The sequence below is a fragment of the Rhinoderma darwinii genome, chromosome 5, assembly GCF_050947455.1.
Source record: "Rhinoderma darwinii isolate aRhiDar2 chromosome 5, aRhiDar2.hap1, whole genome shotgun sequence".
NCBI classification, from domain to species: domain Eukaryota; kingdom Metazoa; phylum Chordata; class Amphibia; order Anura; family Rhinodermatidae; genus Rhinoderma; species Rhinoderma darwinii.
The window spans coordinates 329,509,675-329,532,121 of record NC_134691.1 but is presented as its reverse complement, the minus strand read 5'-3'; the positions used below and the strand labels follow the sequence as shown (position 1 = coordinate 329,532,121).

At 40.7% G+C, this 22,447-nt stretch overlaps 1 protein-coding gene across 1 annotated transcript in view; it reads left to right on the top strand.

Annotated features, from left to right (window-relative positions):
- CALCR (calcitonin receptor) overlaps positions 1-22,447 on the top strand; it is a 231,606-nt gene that overhangs the window by 188,018 nt on the left and 21,141 nt on the right. The window contains exons 5-7 of the mRNA XM_075828754.1: positions 2,166-2,278; positions 8,207-8,298; positions 9,884-10,010. Of these exons, the coding sequence (XP_075684869.1) occupies positions 2,166-2,278; positions 8,207-8,298; positions 9,884-10,010 (332 nt within the window). The remainder of the gene's footprint in view (positions 1-2,165; positions 2,279-8,206; positions 8,299-9,883; positions 10,011-22,447) is intronic.

The window sequence follows — 22,447 nt, the reverse complement described above, 5'->3', positions numbered from 1 at the left end:
AATGGAGAGCCCAACATAATTTCTCAGAGATACGGAAATCACAGTGATAAGCTGAAGGAACGAGATGCTTGGATGAACCCAGCATCCAGATCCCCAACAATGCTAGCTTCTACTGTGTCTTTGAGTTGTCAGAAGATAGAGAAATTGGCACAAAACTGGACTCCTATTTATCTAAAATAAAAGTAAAGCAGCTTTGTGAATAGTCTTTATTAATAATTCCCTACAATTTTGTGTCTATAGCTGCTATATGCAGATCTATGCGTCTCCATGGTAACAGACTCCAAACAATCCAGTGTAGTCGGATCCTGCATTCATTCTCCTTTCCATTCTTCCACTACTTCATGTTCATCTACCAAAGGTTTGAAGAACTAGGGGACAGATAGATTGGAGCATGACTGCAGGGTCAGACTTCACAGGGTTTGTGTAAAGGATCTGCCAGACACAACTTCTGTGTCGACGCCCATAGGTAATCAGTCTGCACCTGCTCCTAAGTCTGAGAGAGTGACACGATCTTCTACCAGTCAGGCTGGGAGGCTGAGGAGTGGGAGAGCCTATCACAGCCTGGCCAGACGGAGCTAGCTCCCGCCCTCTGTCTATTTATACCTGCCTTTCCTGTTCCTCCTTTGCTTGTGAGGGTATGTGCACACGCTAGCTGTCATTTACGTCTGAAAAGACAGACTGTTTTCAGGAGAAAACAGCTGCCTCGTTTCAGATGTAAATGCTCCTCCTCGCATTTTGCGAGGCTTCTCTGACAGCCGTAAATTTTGAGCTGCTCTTCATTGAGTTCAATGAAGAACGGCTCAAATTACGTCTGAAAGAAGTGTCCTGCACTTCTTTTGACGAGGCTGTATTTTTACGCGTCGTCGTTTGACAGCTGTCAAACGCCGACGCGTAAATGACAGGTTGTCTGCACAGTACGTCGGCAAACCCATTCAAATGAATGGGCAGATGTTTGCCGACGTATTGTAGCCCTATTTTCAGATGTAAAACGAGGCATAATACGCCTCGTTTACGTCTGAAAATAGGTCGTGTGAACCCAGCCTGATTCTTCTCTGCTGGTTTCCTGGCCCTGCTGCAGCTTCTTGAACTACTGATCCTCTGCTTGTGTTTGACCTTGGCTTTACTGACCACTCTTCTGCTCTGCGTTTTTGTACCTCGCTCATCTCCTGGTTTGACTCGGCTCGTTCACTTCGCTTGTTGCTCACGGTGTTCCCGTGGGCAACTTCCCCATTTCCCTGGCTTCTTTGTCTGTCGTGCACCTATTGAGTCTAGGGACCGTCGCCCAGTTGTACCCCGTCGCCTAGGGCGGGTCGTTGCAAGTAGGCAGGGACTGAGTGGCGGGTAGATTAGGGCTCACTTGTCTGTCTCCCTACCCCGACATTACAGTTTGTTTGTAGTCTGTAACAATAGAGACGCATAATTCTGCATAGGAGCTGTAGGCACAAAACAGGAAGAAATTTGTAACAAAGACTATTTGCAAATTTACTTCATTTTTTAATGTTTTTTTTTATGTGTTGTGCCTGATGGATTCTCATCTTTTCTGAACCTTTACTGAGTTTGTATCAATGGTGCAGCCGTGCTTCATCTGAAGTAATAACGCTCATTTATAATGCAATTAGTCATGAATTGAAAAGATCTCCGGCTATTAAAATAACATTTGCTCGCAAATAGGATTTTTATGACTGTTAAAAACATGCAGTGATTTATTGCCCTTTATTAATAATCCGATGGTTGTTCCTCCATTATAAGCAACTGGTCTTGTTAAATTTATTTATATCTGGTAGAACATACAGGACAATCCAAAAAGGCAACGCAACAAACGATTGTTCTCATGTACAAAAAAAAATTCCTGACACCACAAAAATAGTGAGAATTTTTTCCCTCTCAGTGGGGGAACTCTTGAATTGACACTATTCCAACTTGTGTCTTATTCTCCCAAATGATCGAATTTCCACACATGGGCATAATATAGGGTGTACAGATTTTGGGGTCCAACCAAAGCCCTGGAGCTTGAACGGCCCCAAAAACTGAATCTGGTCCATATTAGACCAGTGCTATAAATCATGCATGATAGTTGAGGGGCTCTGTTACAGATTCTGCATTGGAGCCCTGGAGTTTCAAGTTCGCCTCTGCCACTAACGCAAATGATTTACTTATTTTTTCAGAGAAGGCTTCAAAATATTGTGACGAGAAAGGAAGCTGGTTCCAACATCCCGAAAGCAACAGGACATGGTCTAACTACACTATGTGTATCAGCTTTACAAAGGAGAAGCTAAAGGTAACTGTGTGCCTTATTATCTCATGTACCGAAACAATAGGAATACCGGTCGCTGCTCTCTAGATGGTGACATGGATAGAGTAGTTTGTGCCACTTTGGATCATTTATTGGCCAAAATGGAACGACAAGTCAAGAAATGCAACCCAGACATTTGCTAGAGCAAGGCAAAGAAGAAACAAAAAGTGACTCCAACTCAATAAACTGTGAAAAATTTTAGCTGCCTGTAGCCACCACTAGGTGGCGCCCACTGCAGTTACCATTGAACTTTTTGGGAGGTTCATAAATCGGTAAACAGTGAGCCTCCCCTAGTCACATGACTCGCATCTGCAGTTAACCAATTATTCTCGTTTAATGCTATGACCATGTGAAGGGAAGCAGCGTGAAGTTAAGTGGATGACTCCATCGGGCCCCATAGCGATGGCAATGTCTGCCTCCATGGTTGGTATGCCACTGGCAAGGATGAAAAATATAGAAAAGATCTTCAATGTTATAATGTGTCATGTCAAGAAACATGAATATTGTCTGGGCAGGTGGCATAGCTATAGGGGCACCAGAGGCTTTAGTCTCACCCAGGCCCTGGTGTCCTAGTGGGTCTAAAGTCACATAAGAGGACTTCAGTATTATAAATGGCACTTAATAGTTGTATCAGAGCTTCAAGCCATTCCTCTGGTCCAGAAGATGGTATTTTGAGGGAAGAAGCGGAAGTATTGAAGCCTTTGAACTTCAAGCAAGTTGTTGGGAAATACCATGGATGCCAAGGAAGGCACCACTGAGTGATATTTAGCTCATACTGTCGCTGCGGCCATCAGGGTCATCAACACTTCAAGCCTTAAGGCTCAATGTGTTCTATTTATTGGGGCTCTCGGACTATCCATGGTACTTGGGGCCTCAGTGGATTTCACTGTTACGGGGAGTATCTATGGCAGTTACTAATATGGGTGTTTTGTGGCTGTCACTGTTATGGGGGTCCTGTTACTGTCACTGTTACTAGAACCCCATGGATGCCACTGTTATGGTGGATATCTATGGCAGTTACTAGTATGAAGCTTTAGTGGCTTTCAATGTTAAGGGGGGCCTCTGGCTGTCACCATTTTTGGGGCTTATGTGGCTGTAAACGTTGAGGTCCCTGTGGCTGTCACTGTTATGTGGTTGTGGTGGCTGTCACTGTTATGGGGAAATCTGTGGCTGATATGGAAGTCTTGGTGTTCTGTGGCTCTAACTGTTATTGGTGGCATATAGGACTAACATTCTTATTGGGGTCCTGTGATTGTCATTTTTAAGGGGGGTCCTTTGGCTGTCAATGTTATGTTGTCCCTGTGGCTGCTACTGTTATGGAGGACTGCGGGCGTCACTGTTAATTGGGACACACTAATGGCAGTGTTACTAAGGGCATTATGGTGGCAATATAAATATGGGGCACTCAGATAGGTTTTTAGAAAGCTCTGGTTGAATCTTCTTAAAGAAAAAAAGAAAACAAAAAACTTGATGCACCTGTATTAGTAAAGTCTGTAGCCTTCAGTCTGTGTGGTTACCCCTAATGAAAACCAACTTTCTTTGGCCCCTTTTCTGGTGTCTAATACCAGTATCCCATTGGTTGTACCCACTAAGTTAAACACAAGCAGCAGACCCTGCAGTGTCACTTGTGTGGTCTCCTAGATTATTGAAATCCAACCACGCTGCTGAATGTGATCATTACTCATGTCCCATCCCCGAGCACTATAAACATTCTCCGGGCCAAGTACAATACTGCAAAATGCTGCGGCTGCTCCAAAAAAATCACTTTCCAAGTGGAAAAGACAAATAAATTCCCTTCTTCTTAAAGTCATCCGGGAGTCAATCCTCAAGGCTGTCGTTTCCTCCTGTAACACCAGGTATCACTTATTATGTCTTCTTCTTTTAACAATTCGAAACCTAATCGTAAATGTAATCTGAGAATTGGGAGTTTTATTTAATACGGTGACGGGAAGTTTAAAGATAGGATTAGCATTTTATTAGAATCAAAAAACATAAAACAACATATTTTCGTTTTTATTGACTCACGCTCTTCAGATATTGGACTTTCTCCTCATTGTTGGGAACAAGCACCCTCAACGATCGCTAAAACAAACTGCACGACCGCGGCAAAGAGGAGCTTGAATAAAGCGGCGGTCCAGCATGCGTGCTGCCTCTCCGTTCAAACTCTATGGGATTGATGAAAACAGGCGAGCATTAAGGTGTTAGACCCCCACAGGTGATAAATATGGGTGGCTGCAACAGCTACAGTATAGGCAGCTAATTTTCATGCAGAGATATCAATATCAATAGCGATCTTGGATTTCTCTTAAAGTGTACCATTCGTTATGTTTCTTTTGCATAAATCTTTATAATAACTTTATATTGTTTTGTATTCGAGGACAGTGGCATCCTCCTTACTTTCCAGCAGTCTGTAGCTCTTCTTTCCCTGTCTGCAGGCTCTCTACAAATGTTCAGAATTCTCCTTAGTCAATAAAAAGCTTGTTATCAGTAACACAGTAACTAAAGAGGAGAGGAGAGGGAACCGGAGAGGAGGCCTGCGCACCCACCACAGTTATAGAGAGAGAATGAACATCTACCGAAATTATTAAAAGGGAAGCTAAAGACCCAAAATCTGGGGTGCCATGTAGGAATAGATCACACAAGACAGCTGCACCATAGTTATTAATGGAGATCCATGCAGCTATCACTATTTAGCAACTACACTATACAAAGTACATAGAATATATGATAATATGTGCATGCTAAACACTTCACTCCGAAGTAAGGACAGAGGTGGTACCCGCTTTGCTGTTATAATAGCCTCCACTCTCCTGGAGAGAACTTCCATTACATTTTGGGGTTTGAGTCCACTTAGCCAGAAGAACATTAGTCGGGTACTGATATTGGGTATTATGTCCTGGCTTGTAGTTATCTCAAAGATATAGATAAAGTTGAGGCCATGGCTCTGTGCGGTTCCCCCGAAACTCAGCAGATCTTAGGTATGAGGCATTACCATGTAGAAACTGACTGTTGCCACCAGCTAAATTTCTAAAGCCAATAAACTAGCGAGGCTCCCTCTAAAAGAGCGAAGATAATATATTTCTGGTTAATATAATGTGGGGTCATAGTGTGCTTGTGGCAGGTTAAAGGGTAACTAAAATTTAAAAAAACTTTTGACATGTCACAGTGACATGTCAGAAGTTTTGATAGGTGGTGGTCCAAGGACTGAGACTCACACCGATCGCTAAAACAAAGCGGCAGATGCGCTCGAGTGTGCGTTTTGCCGTTTTGGTTCTAATTGTGTAAAGGATCTGCCAGACACAGCTTCTGTGTCGACGCCCATGGTTAGTCAGTCTTCACCTGCTCCTAAGTCTGATCGACTGACCCCTCCTACCAATCAGGCTGGGAGGCTGAGGAGTGGGAGAGCCTATCACAGCCTGACCAGACGGAGCTAGCTCCCGCCCTCTGTCTATTTATACCTTCACTTCCTGCTTCTCCTTTGCCTGTGATTCTGTCTGTTTCCTGGCTCTGCTGCTGCTGCTTGTACTTTTGTCCTCTGCTCCATATAGACCCTGGCTTACTGACTACTCTCCTGCTCTGCGTTTGGTACCTCGTACACTCCTGGTTTGACTCGGCTCGTTCACTACTCTCCTGCTCTGCGTTTGGTACCTCGTATACTCCTGGTTTGAATCGGCTCGTTCACTACTCTTGTTGCTCACTGTGTTTCCGTGGGCAACTGCCCCGTTCCCCTAGCTTCTGTTTACCCTTGTCTGTTTTTCTGTCGTGCACATAGTGAGCGTAGGGAACGTCGCCCAGTTGTACGCCGTCACCTAGGACGGGCCGTTGCAAGTAGGCAGGGACTGAGTGGCGGGTAGATTAGGGCTCACCTGTCTGTCTCCCTACCCCGGCATTACAGATTGGCTTTCTTCAGAAAGTCGAGCGAGTGGTGTACGGACTCATAGACTTTCTATTGAGCCCGTACACAGCTCAGAGGAAAGCCAATCAGAAACTAGCGGTCACTCGAGCGCTTCTACCTTTTTGTTTAAGCAATCAGTGGGGGTCTCAGTGCTCGGACTCCCACCAATCAAAACTGAAATGTCACTATAACATGTCAAAAGTTTTTTTTTACGTTTAGTTACACTTTAATCCTTGACAGTTCATATCATGTTTATAGGATTATCACCCTATGATTATTTAAGATAAGTTTAGCAGAATCAGAGTAGTAGTCCGGATGTTGAGGCGAATGCTAACATTCTGCAGTGTGATACTGACCTTACCAAGTAATAACATGGGATAGATATAAATCCATCATGAAACAGAAAATGATTCAAAATAGAAATGAAAAAAAAATTATAATAAAAAATAAACTACCAAAAATAGATTTAAATAAATAAATAAGAATATAAAAAAATAAATAAAAATATTAAAGATAGAAACACGAAATTGTGCAGAATGGAGGGGCCTTTTTTTTTTCCTGCCATCATGATTTTGTGTCTCTGTTTGTATCACATAAAAAACATGAACAAAACCAATGAATTTATAATTTCTCCATCATAGGAAATGTCCCTTTTGTGCATAACGACCCATAACATACACAGGATCTATGTAGCACCTGCTGATGCAAAGCTCCCTCCACATCTAAATGCACTTTTCATGATAGCAGTAATGTGATAATGTACCGGCTAATTAAATACATTAAAATGTGTAAGAGCTGGACATGCAGTGACTGAATCATTGCCTATTTATTATTCATGGATTTGGAGCAAAGGATCAGAAAAGTCGAGCTCTAACCACCCTTATGCTATATTAAGAAAAAAAATCACCTATAAATATATACAGTTGTGTCCACTGTTACCTTTGCTTGAATTTGTTTAAGTACTCATGAAAATAATTCAATACAATATCCCTACATGCTTGCAAAACCCTTAATTGCAATTCACATCACAACCACTGGGTGGCCACACATAGACACAAATGTAGCATAAACATCTCGTGACAGAGTATCGCGAAATTATCTTTTTTTTCAAAGCTGGTCATCTTGCGCCACACATCTCAGGATATATTGAGATAAAAGGAAAGGTAAGGAAGGACACATCTGTACTACTTTTAGGTGAACATCCACAGTCTAGAGGCCTAATTTGAAGCTTCTATGCCAAATCTATAACAGGGTTCCTCATCTGTGATGTGTCATTTATAGTACTGGTGTCTTCTTAGATGGCAGGCACCAGTGCCTGGGTTTGACTGCAAACTTTGGACCCCTATTGTTATGCCCCTCTGTCCACCCTTAAACACCAGTTTACAGCTTACATACAGAATTACTGTACATGCGTATGTGGGCCCCTGACATCACACCTATATGAGCCTGTTGGACATCCAGATCCAAAACCATGGGTGCTAATTTGAAGTTAGGCCCTTTTTTCCCAGCTATAACAGCCTTCACTATTAAGGGAAGGCTTTTCACAAATTTTGGAGTGTTTTTGAGAATTTTTGCCCATTCAGCCCAAAAAAAAATGTGTGGGTTTAAGGCATGTTGGGGGAGAAGGTCTGGCTCACAGACGACGTTCTAATTATCCCAATGGTGTTGGATGGGGTTGAGGTCAGGGCTCTGTGCAGCCACTCAAGTTCCTCCACACTAAACTCCTCACCCTATGACTTTATGGAGCTCGCTGTGTGCACAGGGGCACAATCATTCTGGAACAGGAAAGGGCCGAACCCCATACTCTTGTCTAAAATGTCTTTGTATGTTGTAGCATTAATATTACCCTATACTAAAAATAAGGGGCCAAACCGTTAAAAAAACACCCCAGACCATTACCCGTCCTCCATCTGTAGGCACTTTGCATTGTGATGAGACAACCCCTTTAATCCAGAAAACCTGCTTTAAGAATAACGTTATTTGTCTTGGCTATCATCATCTCTCTCTTCTCCTCCTAGAACGCCTATATCCTGTACTATATGGCCATAGTAGGACATGCCTTGTCAATCGTCTCATTGTTAATTTCCCTTGGAATTTTCTTCTATTTCAAGTAAGTGTCATCTGAATATGTTATTCGGATTGTAATTGTTTGTATTAGAATTTCTGAGCTCAATATTAATGAGAAAACTGAGCGGCAGACTACTGATGGATGTGCACAAATCACATCTGCCTTGCAGTTAATGGAACTTGCTTGCTGTGTATTTATCAAGGGCAATCCACCAAACACAAAGGTAATTTTAAAAGTCGAGGCCAGAATAAAATATGTTTAAAGGGAATGTGACATGTATGTCATTTTAGTTCCATTAATTATATGTAAGTTTGTATAGAATAAAATCATGTATTTGTTCTGGTTTTTAAATGTTGTAGTTATTTATTTTTTATTTCTAAAACCTCGCCTGGGGCGGCCATAGTGGAGGCACACACTTCCTATATTATCTGTATATAGACAGTGCAGCAGGGGGTGTATGCTTTATGGCAGTTAATACAAATGGGGCAGTGAATGGAGAAATGTCATAGAATATTACAGTGTCCAGGAAGTGATGGAGTACAGCCCCCCCCCCCCCCCCAGAGACCAAGGAGTGACAGAGTAGATTCATACAGTCTAATCAGTGTGTATAGTGTTGTTATCCTGGGTTACAGGGATGTATCCTGCGACAGGGATGTAATATTACCACTGTACAAAGCATTAGTGAGGCCTCATCTAGAATACGCAGTTCAGTTCTGGGCTCCATAGAAAGGATGCCCTGGAGTTGGAAAAAATACAAAGAAGAGCAACGAAGCTAATAAGGGGCATGGAGAATCTAAGTTATGAGGAAAGATTAAAAGAACTAAACCTATTTAGCCTTGAAAAAAAACGACTAAGGGGGACATGATTAACTTATATAAATATATGAATGGCACATACAAAAAATATGGTGAAATCCTGTTCCATGTAAAACCCCCTCAAAAAACAAGGGGGCACTCCCACCGTCTGGAAAAAGAAAGGTTCAACCTGCAGAGGCGACAAGCCTTCTTTACTGTGAGAACTGTGAATCTATGGAATAGTCACCGCAGGAGCCGTCACAGCAGGGACAGTAGACGGCTTTAAAAAAGGCAAAGATAATTTCCTAGAACAAAAAAATATTAGCTCCTATGTGTAGAAATTTTTTACTTCCCCTTTCCCATCCCTTGGTTGAACTTGATGGACATGTGTCTTTTCTCAACCGTAAAAACTATGTAACTATACAATAGAGCTGTCATTAAGTCACCCTCTAATGATAATGAGATAACTCTGCTCATCATATCTCAGTCTACACAGTAAAGCTGACAAGTGAGCTATAGAAAAATGGAAGCATCAGCCTAATTTGTTTGCGCCAGTGGCCAGTGTCAAAATTGTAATATTTTAAGACGCCTGCTCAGGGTTCTTACTGTCTACAGGCATCAAAATATTAGCAAACAGGACAGGGAAACCAGGTTCAGAGGCCCTTTTTGTTTTTGCTATGAGGCCCCCTTTTCTCTATGTACCCCCTTGGATTAGAATCAAACAGGTGTATATGTGTACAATATAAATCCTTGTACTTTTGTGTTTTGTACTTCTAGATGAAATCCCCTCTTAGAGGAGTTTAATTAAATGTGGCTTTTATTCTGTATTTTAGGAGTCTCAGCTGCCAAAGGATTACACTTCATAAAAATTTATTTTTCTCCTATGTGCTGAATTCCCTATTTACAATTGTTCATCTTACCGCTGTGGTTCCTGATTTAGACCTAGTGAAGAGGGGTCCTGTGAGTATAAACTTTTTAATCATTGAGTTTTTGAAAATACTGATGTCCTTAATATGTTGACTTTAGAACACCAGTTTACATATACAATGAATCTAAAGATGAATAACTTTGTAAATACATGACATGACGCTACAGATCGTGTTATAATCCTGAATAACAGCCTGTATTAAAGTCTAAGCTGCGTTCACAATTCTGTAGGCTTCAGAGCTAAACTCTTCCAGACGTTTTTGCTTAGGCTGAGTTCAGGCTATATTTGAGGCTTCCATTGGAGGTATACGTTGGGAGTATATAGGCATACAGTGGCACACTTTGCCTCTAGGCTCCCATTATAATCCACTATGCTATTCCACAGTAATGGAGGAAAACTCCCCCCCATTTAGTTTTACTTAGCTGAAGGGAAGAAACCCCATAATATTGCAGGGCCTGTTCTTTTCACCTAAGAAAAAAAATACCGGTCCCACATGACCAGAGCACCGGTGTCTGCCCCCCAACCTCTCTTTGTGATGTCTACACGTGTGGTGGAAACAGAGGTGGGTCGCGTAAATCTTCAGAGCCCTCAAGTCTGCAACCACAGCCCATGCAGAGGTCTGTCCAGTGCCAGGCAACCGGGAGCTACTAAAGCTTCTTTCTGTAATTTTTTATTTTGTGGTAAATTTTCTCCCCCACAAAGCCCGTTACTTTTGCCCCAAAGAGCCCCTGTTTGCCACCTTATCTCCCCCTCCTCCCACATAGCAATATGCAAGTTTGTGTCTCTACCCACCCCCCTCCCACCAGCACAGAGCCTTTTATATTTGTGTCTCCCAATTCACCCCGGCCTCTATACTCTTTGGATGTAAATGGTTCCAGAAATTCCTAATGGTGGCCCTGATTATAGCTAACAAATTACAAATATAAGTTAAATTCCCCTACTAAGGCTAAAAAAAGAAAAATACAAACAAGAAAATCACAAAAACAATATAAACAAAATGTAGAAAAGTTATATATATATATATATATATATATATATATATATATATATATTTAATTATTTAGTATCCCTATAACCTTAAGAACACAAACAATAATATCAACATACGAATTAGAATTATAGATTGGCGAATGACAATAAAAATTTTTATAAAGTTAATGATAATTTATACGGACCCCAAAATTATGCCTTAAAATATTACAACTCATCCTAAAAAAAACAAGGCTTTATACAACCACATTGACTTAAAACGTAAAAAAATATGGCTGCCAAAATGTCGAGCAAACAAAGAAGAAAATACTCTTCTAATCTTGGCTTTGTAAAGGGTTAAAAAGACGAATGTAACACTGTTGGTAATACGTTTTCTTGCAGTACTCAATAGCTGGGAATTTGATTGATGTAAATTATTATGGCATGACATGAACGCCATGCGCATTATATAAATTACAAATCTTGAAGGAACACTTGAGGTCTGTTGGGTTCCTGTCTTATCCAAATAAAAACCCATATGTTAACCCCTTGTAAAAGCATATACCGCTATATACTAGTATATACTCTCATCCTGGAATGTCAAGCAGGGCAATTTTAGATTTGTAGGATCAATGTATTTGTCACGGCAGGAAGGAAAGTCATTTCAATTACCACAAAGTTTTAGATAAAAAAGGAATGAGAAGAAAAATTCAGTTCATGCCACTCGAAAGAGCCGTAGCCCAGTCCCTCGAATGTATATTAGCTGTATGGGTGGCAGGGGAGTTGTCAGATCTATACATTTTTATTGGAGTAGAACAAATTAAATTGCAGTCAATCTGGGTTTTCTCATTATCACACTCAATGAAGTAGATAATTAACAATATATAAATAACTGATGGGAGAAGAACCCGGGCCGAGGTAGAAGTCTATTGAAGGACTATGTGTACCATGGCCCAACTGTGCTAATGTAGAGAATGTATGATTGTGAATTGCAACTGTATACACTACCGTTCAAAAGTTTGGGGTCACCCAGACAATTTTGTGTTTTCCATGAAAACTCACACTTATATTTATCAAATGAGTTGCAAAATGACTAGAAAATATAGTCAAGACATTGACAAGGTTAGAAATAATGATTTTTATTTGAAATAATAATTTTCTCCTTCAAACTTTGCTTTTGTCAAAGAATGCTCCATTTGCAGCAATTACAGCATTGCAGACCTTTGGCATTCTAGATGTTAATTTGCTGAGGTAATCGGGAGAAATTTCACCCCATGCTTCCAGAAGCCCCTCCCACAAGTTGGATTGGCTTGATGGGCACTTCTTGCGTACCATATGGTCAAGCTGCTCCCACAACAGCACTATGGGGTTGAGATCTGGTGACTGCGCTGGCCACTCCATTACAGATAGAATACCAGCTGCCGGCTTCTTCCCTAAATAGTTATTGCATAATTTGGAGGTGTGCTTTGGGTCATTGTCCTGTTGTAGGATGAAATTGGCTCCAATCAAGCGCTGTCCACAGGGTATGGCATGGCGTTGCAAAATGGAGTGATAGCCTTCCTTATTCAAAATCCCTTTTACCTTGTACAAATCTCCCACTTTACCAGCACCAAAGCAACCCCAGACCATCACATTACCTCCACCATGCTTGACAGATGGCGTCAGGCACTCTTCCAGCATCTTTTCAGTTGTTCTGCGTCTCACAAATGTTCTTCTGTGTAATCCAAACACCTCAAACTTCGATTCGTCTGTCCATAACACTTTTTTCCAATCTTCCTCTGTCCAATGTCTGTGTGCTTTTGCCCATATTAATCTTTTCCTTTTATTAGCTAGTCTCAGATATGGCTTTTTCTTTGCCACTCTGCCCTAAAGGCCAGCATCCCGGAGTCGCCTCTTCACTGTAGACGTTGACACTGGCGTTTTGCGGGTGCTATTTAATGAAGCTGCCAGTTGAGGACCTGTGAGGCGTCTATTTCTCAAACTAGAGACTCTACTGTACTTGTCTTGTTGCTCAGTTGTGCAGCGGGGCCTCCCACTTCTCCTTCTACTCTGGTTAGAGCCTGTGTGTGCTGTCCCCTGAAGGGAGTAGTACACACCGTTGTAGGAAATCTTCAGTTTCTTGGCAATTTCTCACATGGAATAGCCTTCATTTCTAAGAACAAGAATAGACTGTGGAGTTTCACATGAAAGCTCTCTTTTTCTAGCCATTTTGAGAGTTTAATCGAACCCACAAATGTAATGCTCCAGATTCTCAACTAGCTCAAAGGAAGGTCAGTTTTATAGCTCCTCTAAACAGCAAAACTGTTTACAGCAGTGCTAACATAATTGCACAAGGGTTTTCAAGTGTTTTCTAATCATCCATTAGCCTTCTAACACAGTTAGCAAACACAATGTGCCATTAGAACACTGGAGTGATGGTTGATGGAAATGGGCCTCTATACACCTATGTAGATATTGCATTAAAAACCAGACGTTTGCAGCTAGAATAGTCATTTAGCACATTGACAATGTATAGAGTATATTTCTGATTACTTTAATGTTATCTTCATTGAAATAAACTGTGCTTTACTTTCAAAAATAAGGACATTTCTAAGTGACCCTAAACTTTTGAACGGTAGTGTATGTTCTCCACTTATAGACAGAAAATTATATATATGATATATATATTTATTATAGTTCTTCTGTCTTTCACTCCCTGTGTGGGCACTACAATGGCTCAACAGTCAGCACTGCTATTTTACAACACCGGGGTACTCACTGTGGAGTTTATATGTCCGCCCCTGCTTACGTGGGGTTTCTTTCAGGTACTAGACTCTCACGAAACGGAATAAGTTGGCGCTGTATAAATAATCGGTAATAAGCCAAGGTCAAAGTAGGAAGGGCCATGTGAAAATGAGATCTGTCAAATGGCCCTAAGCATTAGGGAGACCCAAACAGCTAGAAACTGCACCATATATATTTCTGAGGAGTCAGAGCTACATTTTTATTATATCTGTATTTAGGATGGTAGGGGGCACATAACCATTATGGCCTGGGGGCTCAAGATAATTCTCAGTCCACTCCTGCCCCGAACCTTGACCATTTAAGGGACTTCCCCACCTCATTCCTACAAGGCTTGGCAGGCTCTAAGCTTCCTTTTTCGATGGAGTAAATTTACCCCATCAAGAGGCTGCAGTATTGTTTAGGAATTGTAGGGTAAAATGATATGGGAATTATATAGCTCTGTTAATTAGGAGCTGATTTGTTATGTGTTCACTGTATGGCACTATTATTATTGAAGCACATTTATTTGGGCACTCTACAGCATTGGTAACTAGACACTGTATGAGACTGCTTTGTTATGTGTTCACTGTATGGCACTATAGTGAGTGCACTATTATTATTGAAGCACATTTATTTGGACACTCTACAGCATTGGTAACTAGACACTGTATGACACTGCTTTGTTATGTGTTCACTGTATGACACTATTATGAGTGCACTGTATGATACTGTTCAGGGACGTAACAAGTAATTATGAGGCCTCAAAGCAAAATTTTTAATGGGGCCCCAATCTACCACGACCACCTTTAGCAGTAAGTTCACTACATAAAACGCTTATAATTATTTTGGCCTCTCTAATGCACAGGGATAATGCATAATGTGATGTTACAGTAGAAGGATAATGCACACAGTGATGTCACAGCACACTGATAATGTACACAGTGACAAAGTGATAGCATAAAGATAATACACATGGTAATGTCACAATAAAAGGCTAATTAACTCAATTAAGTTACAGCACACACGGTGATGTCACAGTAGTGTGATACTACACACAGTGATGTCACAGTACAGGCCTACTGCACACCGTAATGTCACAGTACAGGGATAATCTACTCTGTGAAGTTACAGCATATGAATTATACAAAGTAGTGTCACAGTACAGGGATAATGCATACAAAAAAGGTCACCATGTACACTGTGACATTAAAGCAAAGGGAAAAATACAAAATGATGTCACATGCATGTTTAATACACACATGATGTCACAGTACAGGGATAATGCAAAAAGTAATGCAGCAGAAGAGGTTAATGCACAAAGCAGGGGTAACCATGTGCCTCCGTAGTAAAATATTCCGTTTTCCACAACACCTTCCATTGTCCATAGTCATCACTAACTGCACCTTATCTCTGTGTAGAGATGGCCCCAGAGCTGTTGGGTCCCATAGCAGCTGCTATGCCTTATACCCTGGTAGAAACACTCATAATAATGTTTTTACTTGTGATTGTACTATTATGGCAGTATTAATGATCTTCACAGCTAAATTCCCCCGGGAGCCCCGGTGAAGCTGCACTTTATAGAATATTAAGATCTAGAGTCCATTGCTGTTATATACTACGTGGCATATTAGTTTTAGTATGCAACTATAACCATGATTTATCTAGGTGTCTGAAATATATAATTGTACTTTGCTATTAGGATTAAACAATCCTAAACCAGCAGAACAAGTTCACTTGTGCAGTATTTGTGCATTTGTTAGAGATTTGTTAGACGTGACTTCAGGTTGAGTCACAGACGTCTTGTCTTAAATCTTCGTATATTCTCTATCAGTGAACTGAGTAACTTTCTTTTGTCACTAGTGTGCGCTTGAGAGACAACTCAATCTCTTTGCCAGCCAACCTGACACCTGCAATACACCTCGAGGTATTCAAATGTCTCTTTGCCATTTTCTTCGCTGTGGATGAGGGACACTTCTAATAGGACGTGATAGAATCAGACATTTACCCATTCACTGCCAAATCGCAACAGCTTCCAAGAATTTACTTATTCATAGACACTTAAAATGTGACAGTGGTCTGTGCCCAGCCGGTCCCAAGCTGAATTATCATTCCTGTATATAATGTATATCCTACATACTTTTAAGGCTCTCCTCAGTGGCAGATTAAGCAAACCATAGGCCCTAGGCTGTCCCCACACTTGGGCCCCCCTTTTCCACCGCTATCCTGCCACACCGTGTCCATAGTCAACACCACTTTTGTGGACTAGCATTAACAGCTGGACGTTACAGTTCCCCTTGAAAGGGCAGTGTCCCTACACACTGACAGTTTCCAATCTTTGTTGACTATATGACACGGTATAGGGACACATACTCTTGACAAGAGCATTGGTAGCACCCAGTTGTCAATTAGGCCTAGGCTACACAGATAGTTTTTGTGAAATACAAGTATTTACTATGACAGACATGTCACAAGAGATGACCGCTCCTCTATATATCCAGTGACCCACAGGTGACGTCTTCTGTGATTGTAGATGTTCTTTCCTTTTCTACTCCATCCGGCCCAGACGTCCGTGACGACTTCTCCAGTCGACTGCAGTGTTTGCTGCCCAGACATCATTGGCCCCCTCGCTTCTGCAGCCATCCCCAGCCTCTGTGATAGAACAAATAAATTCAGACCTCAGATTAAACCCTAGAATAAATACAGACCCCTGACCACCTAAACTCTTACAGACTCCAAACCAGACTCCCCTCAACAAATAAAGACTCCAGAATAGACACCCTAAATAAATTCAGAATCCAGACCAGACCCTAGAATAAATACAGACCCCTGACCTCCTAAACTTTTACAGACTCTAGACCAGACTCCCCTCAACAAATATAGACCCTAGACCAGACCTCTAAATAAATTCAGATGCCAGACCCCCTAAATACAGACCCTAGACCAGCTAAACTAATACAGACCCCAAACAAAACCCCATAAATACAGACCCAGACCCTCTAAACTATTACAGTCCCCAGACCCCTTCAACAAGTACAGACCCCAGACCAGACACCTTAAACAGACCCCAGACCAAACATCCTAAATACAAACCCCAGACAAGAACCCCTAAGTATAGACACCAGACATATACACAGCAGATCTCCTCTACTGGAGTCTTGCTGCTCTGCCCTCTTACTTCAGGACCTGCAGATATGGTTATGTTACCTTATGTGTGCAGGTCCTTCTGCAGGTCCTACACAAAGCAGTTGTGTAACGGCCTTTGCAGCAATTTGCGACAAAAAACGCTACAAAACCACAATGTGCTTTCCATCTTTGGCCCAAGGTGGCTGCCCAAGCTGGGCCCAATATGTAAATCCGCCACTGACTCTCATTTACCAATCTGGCATGCCCCCACCTCTATGCACTATCACTACCATCTTTTTCTACTTATCCGCACTACTTACAGCTGTCAAACGACGACGTGTAAATTACAGGTCGTCGGCACAGTACGTCGCCAAACCCATTCAAATGAATAGGCAGATGTTTGCCGACGTATTGGAGCCGTATTTTCAGGCGTAAATCGAGGCATAATACGCCTCGTTTACGCCTGAAAATAGGTCGTGTGAACCCAGCCTTACGTCTGAAACGAGGCAGCTGTTTTCTCCTGAAAACAGTCTGTCTTTTCAGACGTAAATGCCTGCTATCGTGTGCACATACCCTAAGGTAATGTTCACACGCACTAATTACGGACGTAATTCGGGCGTTTTTGCCCCGAATTACGTCCGAAAATAGCGCCTCAATAGCGCTGACAAACATCTGCCCATTGAAAGCAATGGGCAGACGTTTGTCTGTTCACACGAGGCGTAAAATATGCGCCGCTGTCAAATGACGGCGCGTAAATAGACGCCCGCGTCAAAGAAGTGACCTGTCACTTCTTTGGCCGTAATTGGAGCCGTTATTCATTCACTCCAATGAATAGCAGCGCCAATTACGTCCGTAATGGACGCGGCGTTCAAGCGCCTGCACATGCCGTTACGGCTGAAATTACGGGGATGTTTTCAGGCTGAAACATCCCCGTAATTTCATCCGTTACGGACGCCCTCGTGTGAACATACCCTAAAGGGTACTTATAAAGTGAGATAATACTACACGTCTCAAATGAGATGCATAGGTATACCAGCCATCGAGCCACAAACGAAGGCATGCCTCCCTATGTAGCTGTGTAAGCGGTACTACGCACGTCGAGGATCTTCTTTGGTGGCTCAATGTTCTCTGCTGACAGCCAGTTGTAATTGTCATAGTATTATACTAGTTCACCTAAGCATCTCATTTGAGACGTAGCACCCGTATGGTGACGATACAGGGGTCTATGTATAGGTTATTTATTTCAGGTATATATGCTAGTGTGAAAGTTTTCGCGTAGCATTAATAAAGAGGAGTATGAGTCATGCAGTGAAACGATGACATCATCACTATTATTCTTTATTAATATAACTACTGCTAATACTAATTATATGATTCAAATATATGTCCTTACCACAGATTACAATGATTTACTGAAAGGGAAAACAAGAAGACTACATAACCATAAAATTCTATGCAACTCTGTATTTATTGTTTCTTTTATTGACCATTAAATTCTAGAACGGAACATAAAATTCAAAGCGTTATCTGGTCTATTCCTGCCGCACGTAATCCAAGAAAGTTAACTCAATTGTTATTGCTTGTTTATGAGTCGTTGTAGTCAAATTATACAGTTTTATGAAGCACAACTGAGCCCATTCTGGGGAATACTGTATAAGGATATCAGTAAAGAGGAACACCACAGTACAAATAACGGAGATGAAGTAGTAATACAAGAAAATACATTTGTAAAATAGTCTTGAAGGGAATGTATCATCAGAAAATATCTTATCGATGAAGAAGCTTTTATGGCAAACATATTTTTTTATTTTTTTTTAAATGAAAATTTTTTTGTTTGCTTTTTTATGTCACTATCTATATTATTATTTATTTTTTTTATTATTTTTTTTAAATATTGTCATTTTCACACTGGCCACTGATCATTAACAATAGGCTAACACTTCCTAGAGATCACTTTTCATCTTGTGCTGTGTTATTTTATTATCATCAGAGAGCTGGATTAAAATAGAAAGTAATACCTGTATTCCAGGCAGATAACACAGGATCACAGACATAACAACTCAGCTCCTCCTCCCCCTCCCTGCACAATGCCCTCTGCAGATGTCACAGAGCATGCTCACTACACTCTCCCATAGAAGTAAATAGGTCATTTTATGACTGAGCCGTTTTAATCATGTAAAGAAAATAGAATAACAAAAATCAATAATCACTAAATAAGCAACAAAAAAAATAATTGTTTCAGTATATAGTTTAAATTAGTAAAGAAAAATAGATGCTATACACTCCCTTTATAGGGAACTGCTTACAAAAACACTACCACAAAAGATCAATCCCATGGAGTTTAGAATGTCATTTACTCAGGATCTGAAGATTGGATTTTTTTCATGCTTCCCCTGTCTATCTCCAAGCACTGAATCGACTGGGGATTGTAGTTCCCTCAGTGTGATTGATAAAGCTGCATTTACTACACTCCGGGGTCTGTCATCTGCTTGTTTTTATTACTGCACTCTCTGTAGTGTTTCTTAGATCTCACAATGCTACAAGTTAATATAGTTTCCTGATTCACAATTATGTATTAGATCATGTGCACTATATACAGTATAGCATAGCCTAACAAAGCAACCAAGTATACACTATATAGTATAGAAAGTAGAAACGCCAATGTTATAGAATAGACACTTCTGAATCGACGGGAGCAAAGTGCCTGGACATGGCATCATTATATATATTGGGTCAGTTAAAGGGGCTTTTTCACGTAAGCAAGTGACGTCATATTGCTGATTATTGGGGGTTTGACCATTGCGAAGCCCACAGTATTCTAGAGATAGGATAGAAAAACAGATCAGCCCATGTGGTCTGCAAAGTGGACCATGGCAAGTGTTTTCAGATGGAAGCCCCAACTTGGTCTATTTTGATCCTCAGGACGCTAAATTTTTTTTTAAAATTTCACTACCGCAGAGAGAGAGCCATTATGTTTCTGTTGACACAGCCGTATGATGGCTTGTTTTTTGTGGGATGAGTTGTATTTTTTAACAGCACCATTTTAGGTTACATAGAACATATTAACTTTTATTCCCTTATTTGTTGGCTGAGGGACCAGTAATTTCCCCATTGTTTTTAATTTTTTTTTTTATTAATGCCTCTCATCACAATATTTTACCTTTTTTCTACAGACTGTTACATTTATGCCGCTACTAGATATGTGTAGTTTGTGTTATATTTTATAAATTTTCCTAATAAAAGCAGTTTTATAGTAAAAAAATTCAGAGAGCCAAAACTTTTTATTCTTTCGTTAACACAGTAATATGAGGGGTTTTTTTTTGTTTTTTTTTTTTGCTGTACGAATTATATTTTTCAGTGCCACCATTTCGAGGACACATAGCTCATAGTTTAACTTTTATTAACCTTTTTAGGTGGTGTTAATGCAAATAAAACAAAACACAGCAATTCCGCCATTGTTTTTTGGGATATGTTTTTATGTTGTTTATGGTGAAGTATAAATGACATTATACGTTTAACAGACAGGTCGCTATGAATGCAGCGATACCAAATGTGATATTTTAATTTTTTTTACACTTTACTGGTTTTACGCAATAAGTTTCTTTATAATTAAAAAAAGGTTGTAGTTTTTTTCACTTTGAATTTTTTTTTTTAACTTTATATTCTTTTGGTCTCACTATGGGTCCTGAACATGCAATGCTCTGATCACTTCTATAATACACTGCAATATTAATGTATTATTGTAATCAGTTATACTCAGGAAACCTATTAGGCACATACCCATGGCAGATTCAGTGAACCGTTTTTAGTCCCCCCAGCTGCCATAACAACCCATAAGCATCCCACGATTGATTGATTGATTGATTGATTGATTGATTGATTCATTGATTGATTGCCCACTCACCCAGGACAAAAGGGCCTCGTGTATGTTTCACCCATCATGCTCTTTCTATTACTTTTGGACCAATTTCCCACCACCTTTTTTTCTAACACCTCTGTAGAGAAGAGTCCTACACTGGTGCTAAACACCCAGAGGCAAAGGGGTTGGGACCGTCCAGGGCCTGGCCCCTCTCTCCAAATGTCCTATAGATGATGGTCTGTCTCTTTGGTAATTGGCATTTTACTCTACAAGGTGGCGTCTCCATTAAGTCCTTAGGTCCCATAGAAGGAATAGGCCCATGAGTCCATTTTCAAGTGAAGCTGGAATGCCCTTGATGCCGACACACGTTCTAAATTGTACAATATGATTTATTTGTATTTTCCGATTCCCTGTGTCCTAGGAGAATAGTTCACGTCAGTTCCAGAATTTCACAGGGTCTGAATTTTGACAAGTTCATGTCTTTCATCAATGCTGGAAATAAATAAGAAAGGGAAATTCTTCACATTCCTTCGTGTGTCTTGGCTGCTGTCAGCTTTCCGTTCCTATTAGACAAAGTCAAATGTTATCCACTCAAGTCAAATATTAGTCTTGTCATAAGTTACGTGGAGATGTATCTAAAGTCTGAAACTTTTCCAGAGATCAAGAAAAGTGTCTGAAATAGTAAAGCTGAATGTTGATCTGTGTAATGGTCCGTGAACCGTGGAAGGCGTCTTCTATCTGCCCCCGTTACTCGCTGATGCCCTCTGCTGCTCTAGAAGCAGCGCTGTCACTCTCCATTATTCTCTATGGAAGGTATGAGAGTAATATATCAAAGAGGATCCCAAAGCGCTGGCAGATGACAAAAACATTCTTAAGACTTATTTTCCCTAAACCAAATCCAATATCAAAATCATTGTGTGTGCCCCCTTTGGGTAGAGTGAACTATACTACCTAATTTTTGCTTAATTGTTTGTTCCACACTTGCATTCGGTTTTCCATCCTTTACATTTATGTTTCAACTGCTGGCAACAGCTGGAAATAAAAATGTATTAGGGTACGTTCACACGAGGCAGATTTGTTGCAGAAATTTCTGCCACTGAAAATACGTTCCATACGTCTTACAAACCCCATTCAATTGTATGGGGCAATCGCAGAAATTTGAAGCTGTGCCCCTTTCTACTAAGCCACACCCATTTTCTAGAAACTTTGAGCTGTTTAGAAACTGTTCTTTTTGGTGCCAATCAATAATAAATTTGTCCAAATTGAGCTGTGCAAATTAGGCAAGAATTTTGGAACACTTTTTGCACTTTGTGTTATGATTAGCAGCAAAACTGCTGGTAATCAATGATTTCTGTTATCTCTGTGTTTCGGTATTGCTAGGCCTGGTTAATTAGGGCGGAGTAATTTTTTTGGGGCCTATATATATACTTCTGACCTGGATTACGCAGGTGCTGGTTATACTCTTTCTGGCATGTGCTAAACTGTTTCCAGATTCTTGTTGGTGGCTTTCTTCTTGTCTATGTGTTTTTGTTTGTTTGTTTGTTTGTTTGTTTGTTTGTACTGTGAGACCTGTTAGTCCTCTGAGAGATCTAGTTTTTGTATAGTGGTTTTATGTGTATGCTGGGATCAGTAATTCCACTGATTTGTTTGCCATTCCTGTGCGTTTGATTTGCTGCCAAGCTGTTGTCTTACCCTGCTGTGGGATAGCATTCAGATAAGGACAGTGAGTGCTGTTAATTTTTGTCCACTGTCTAT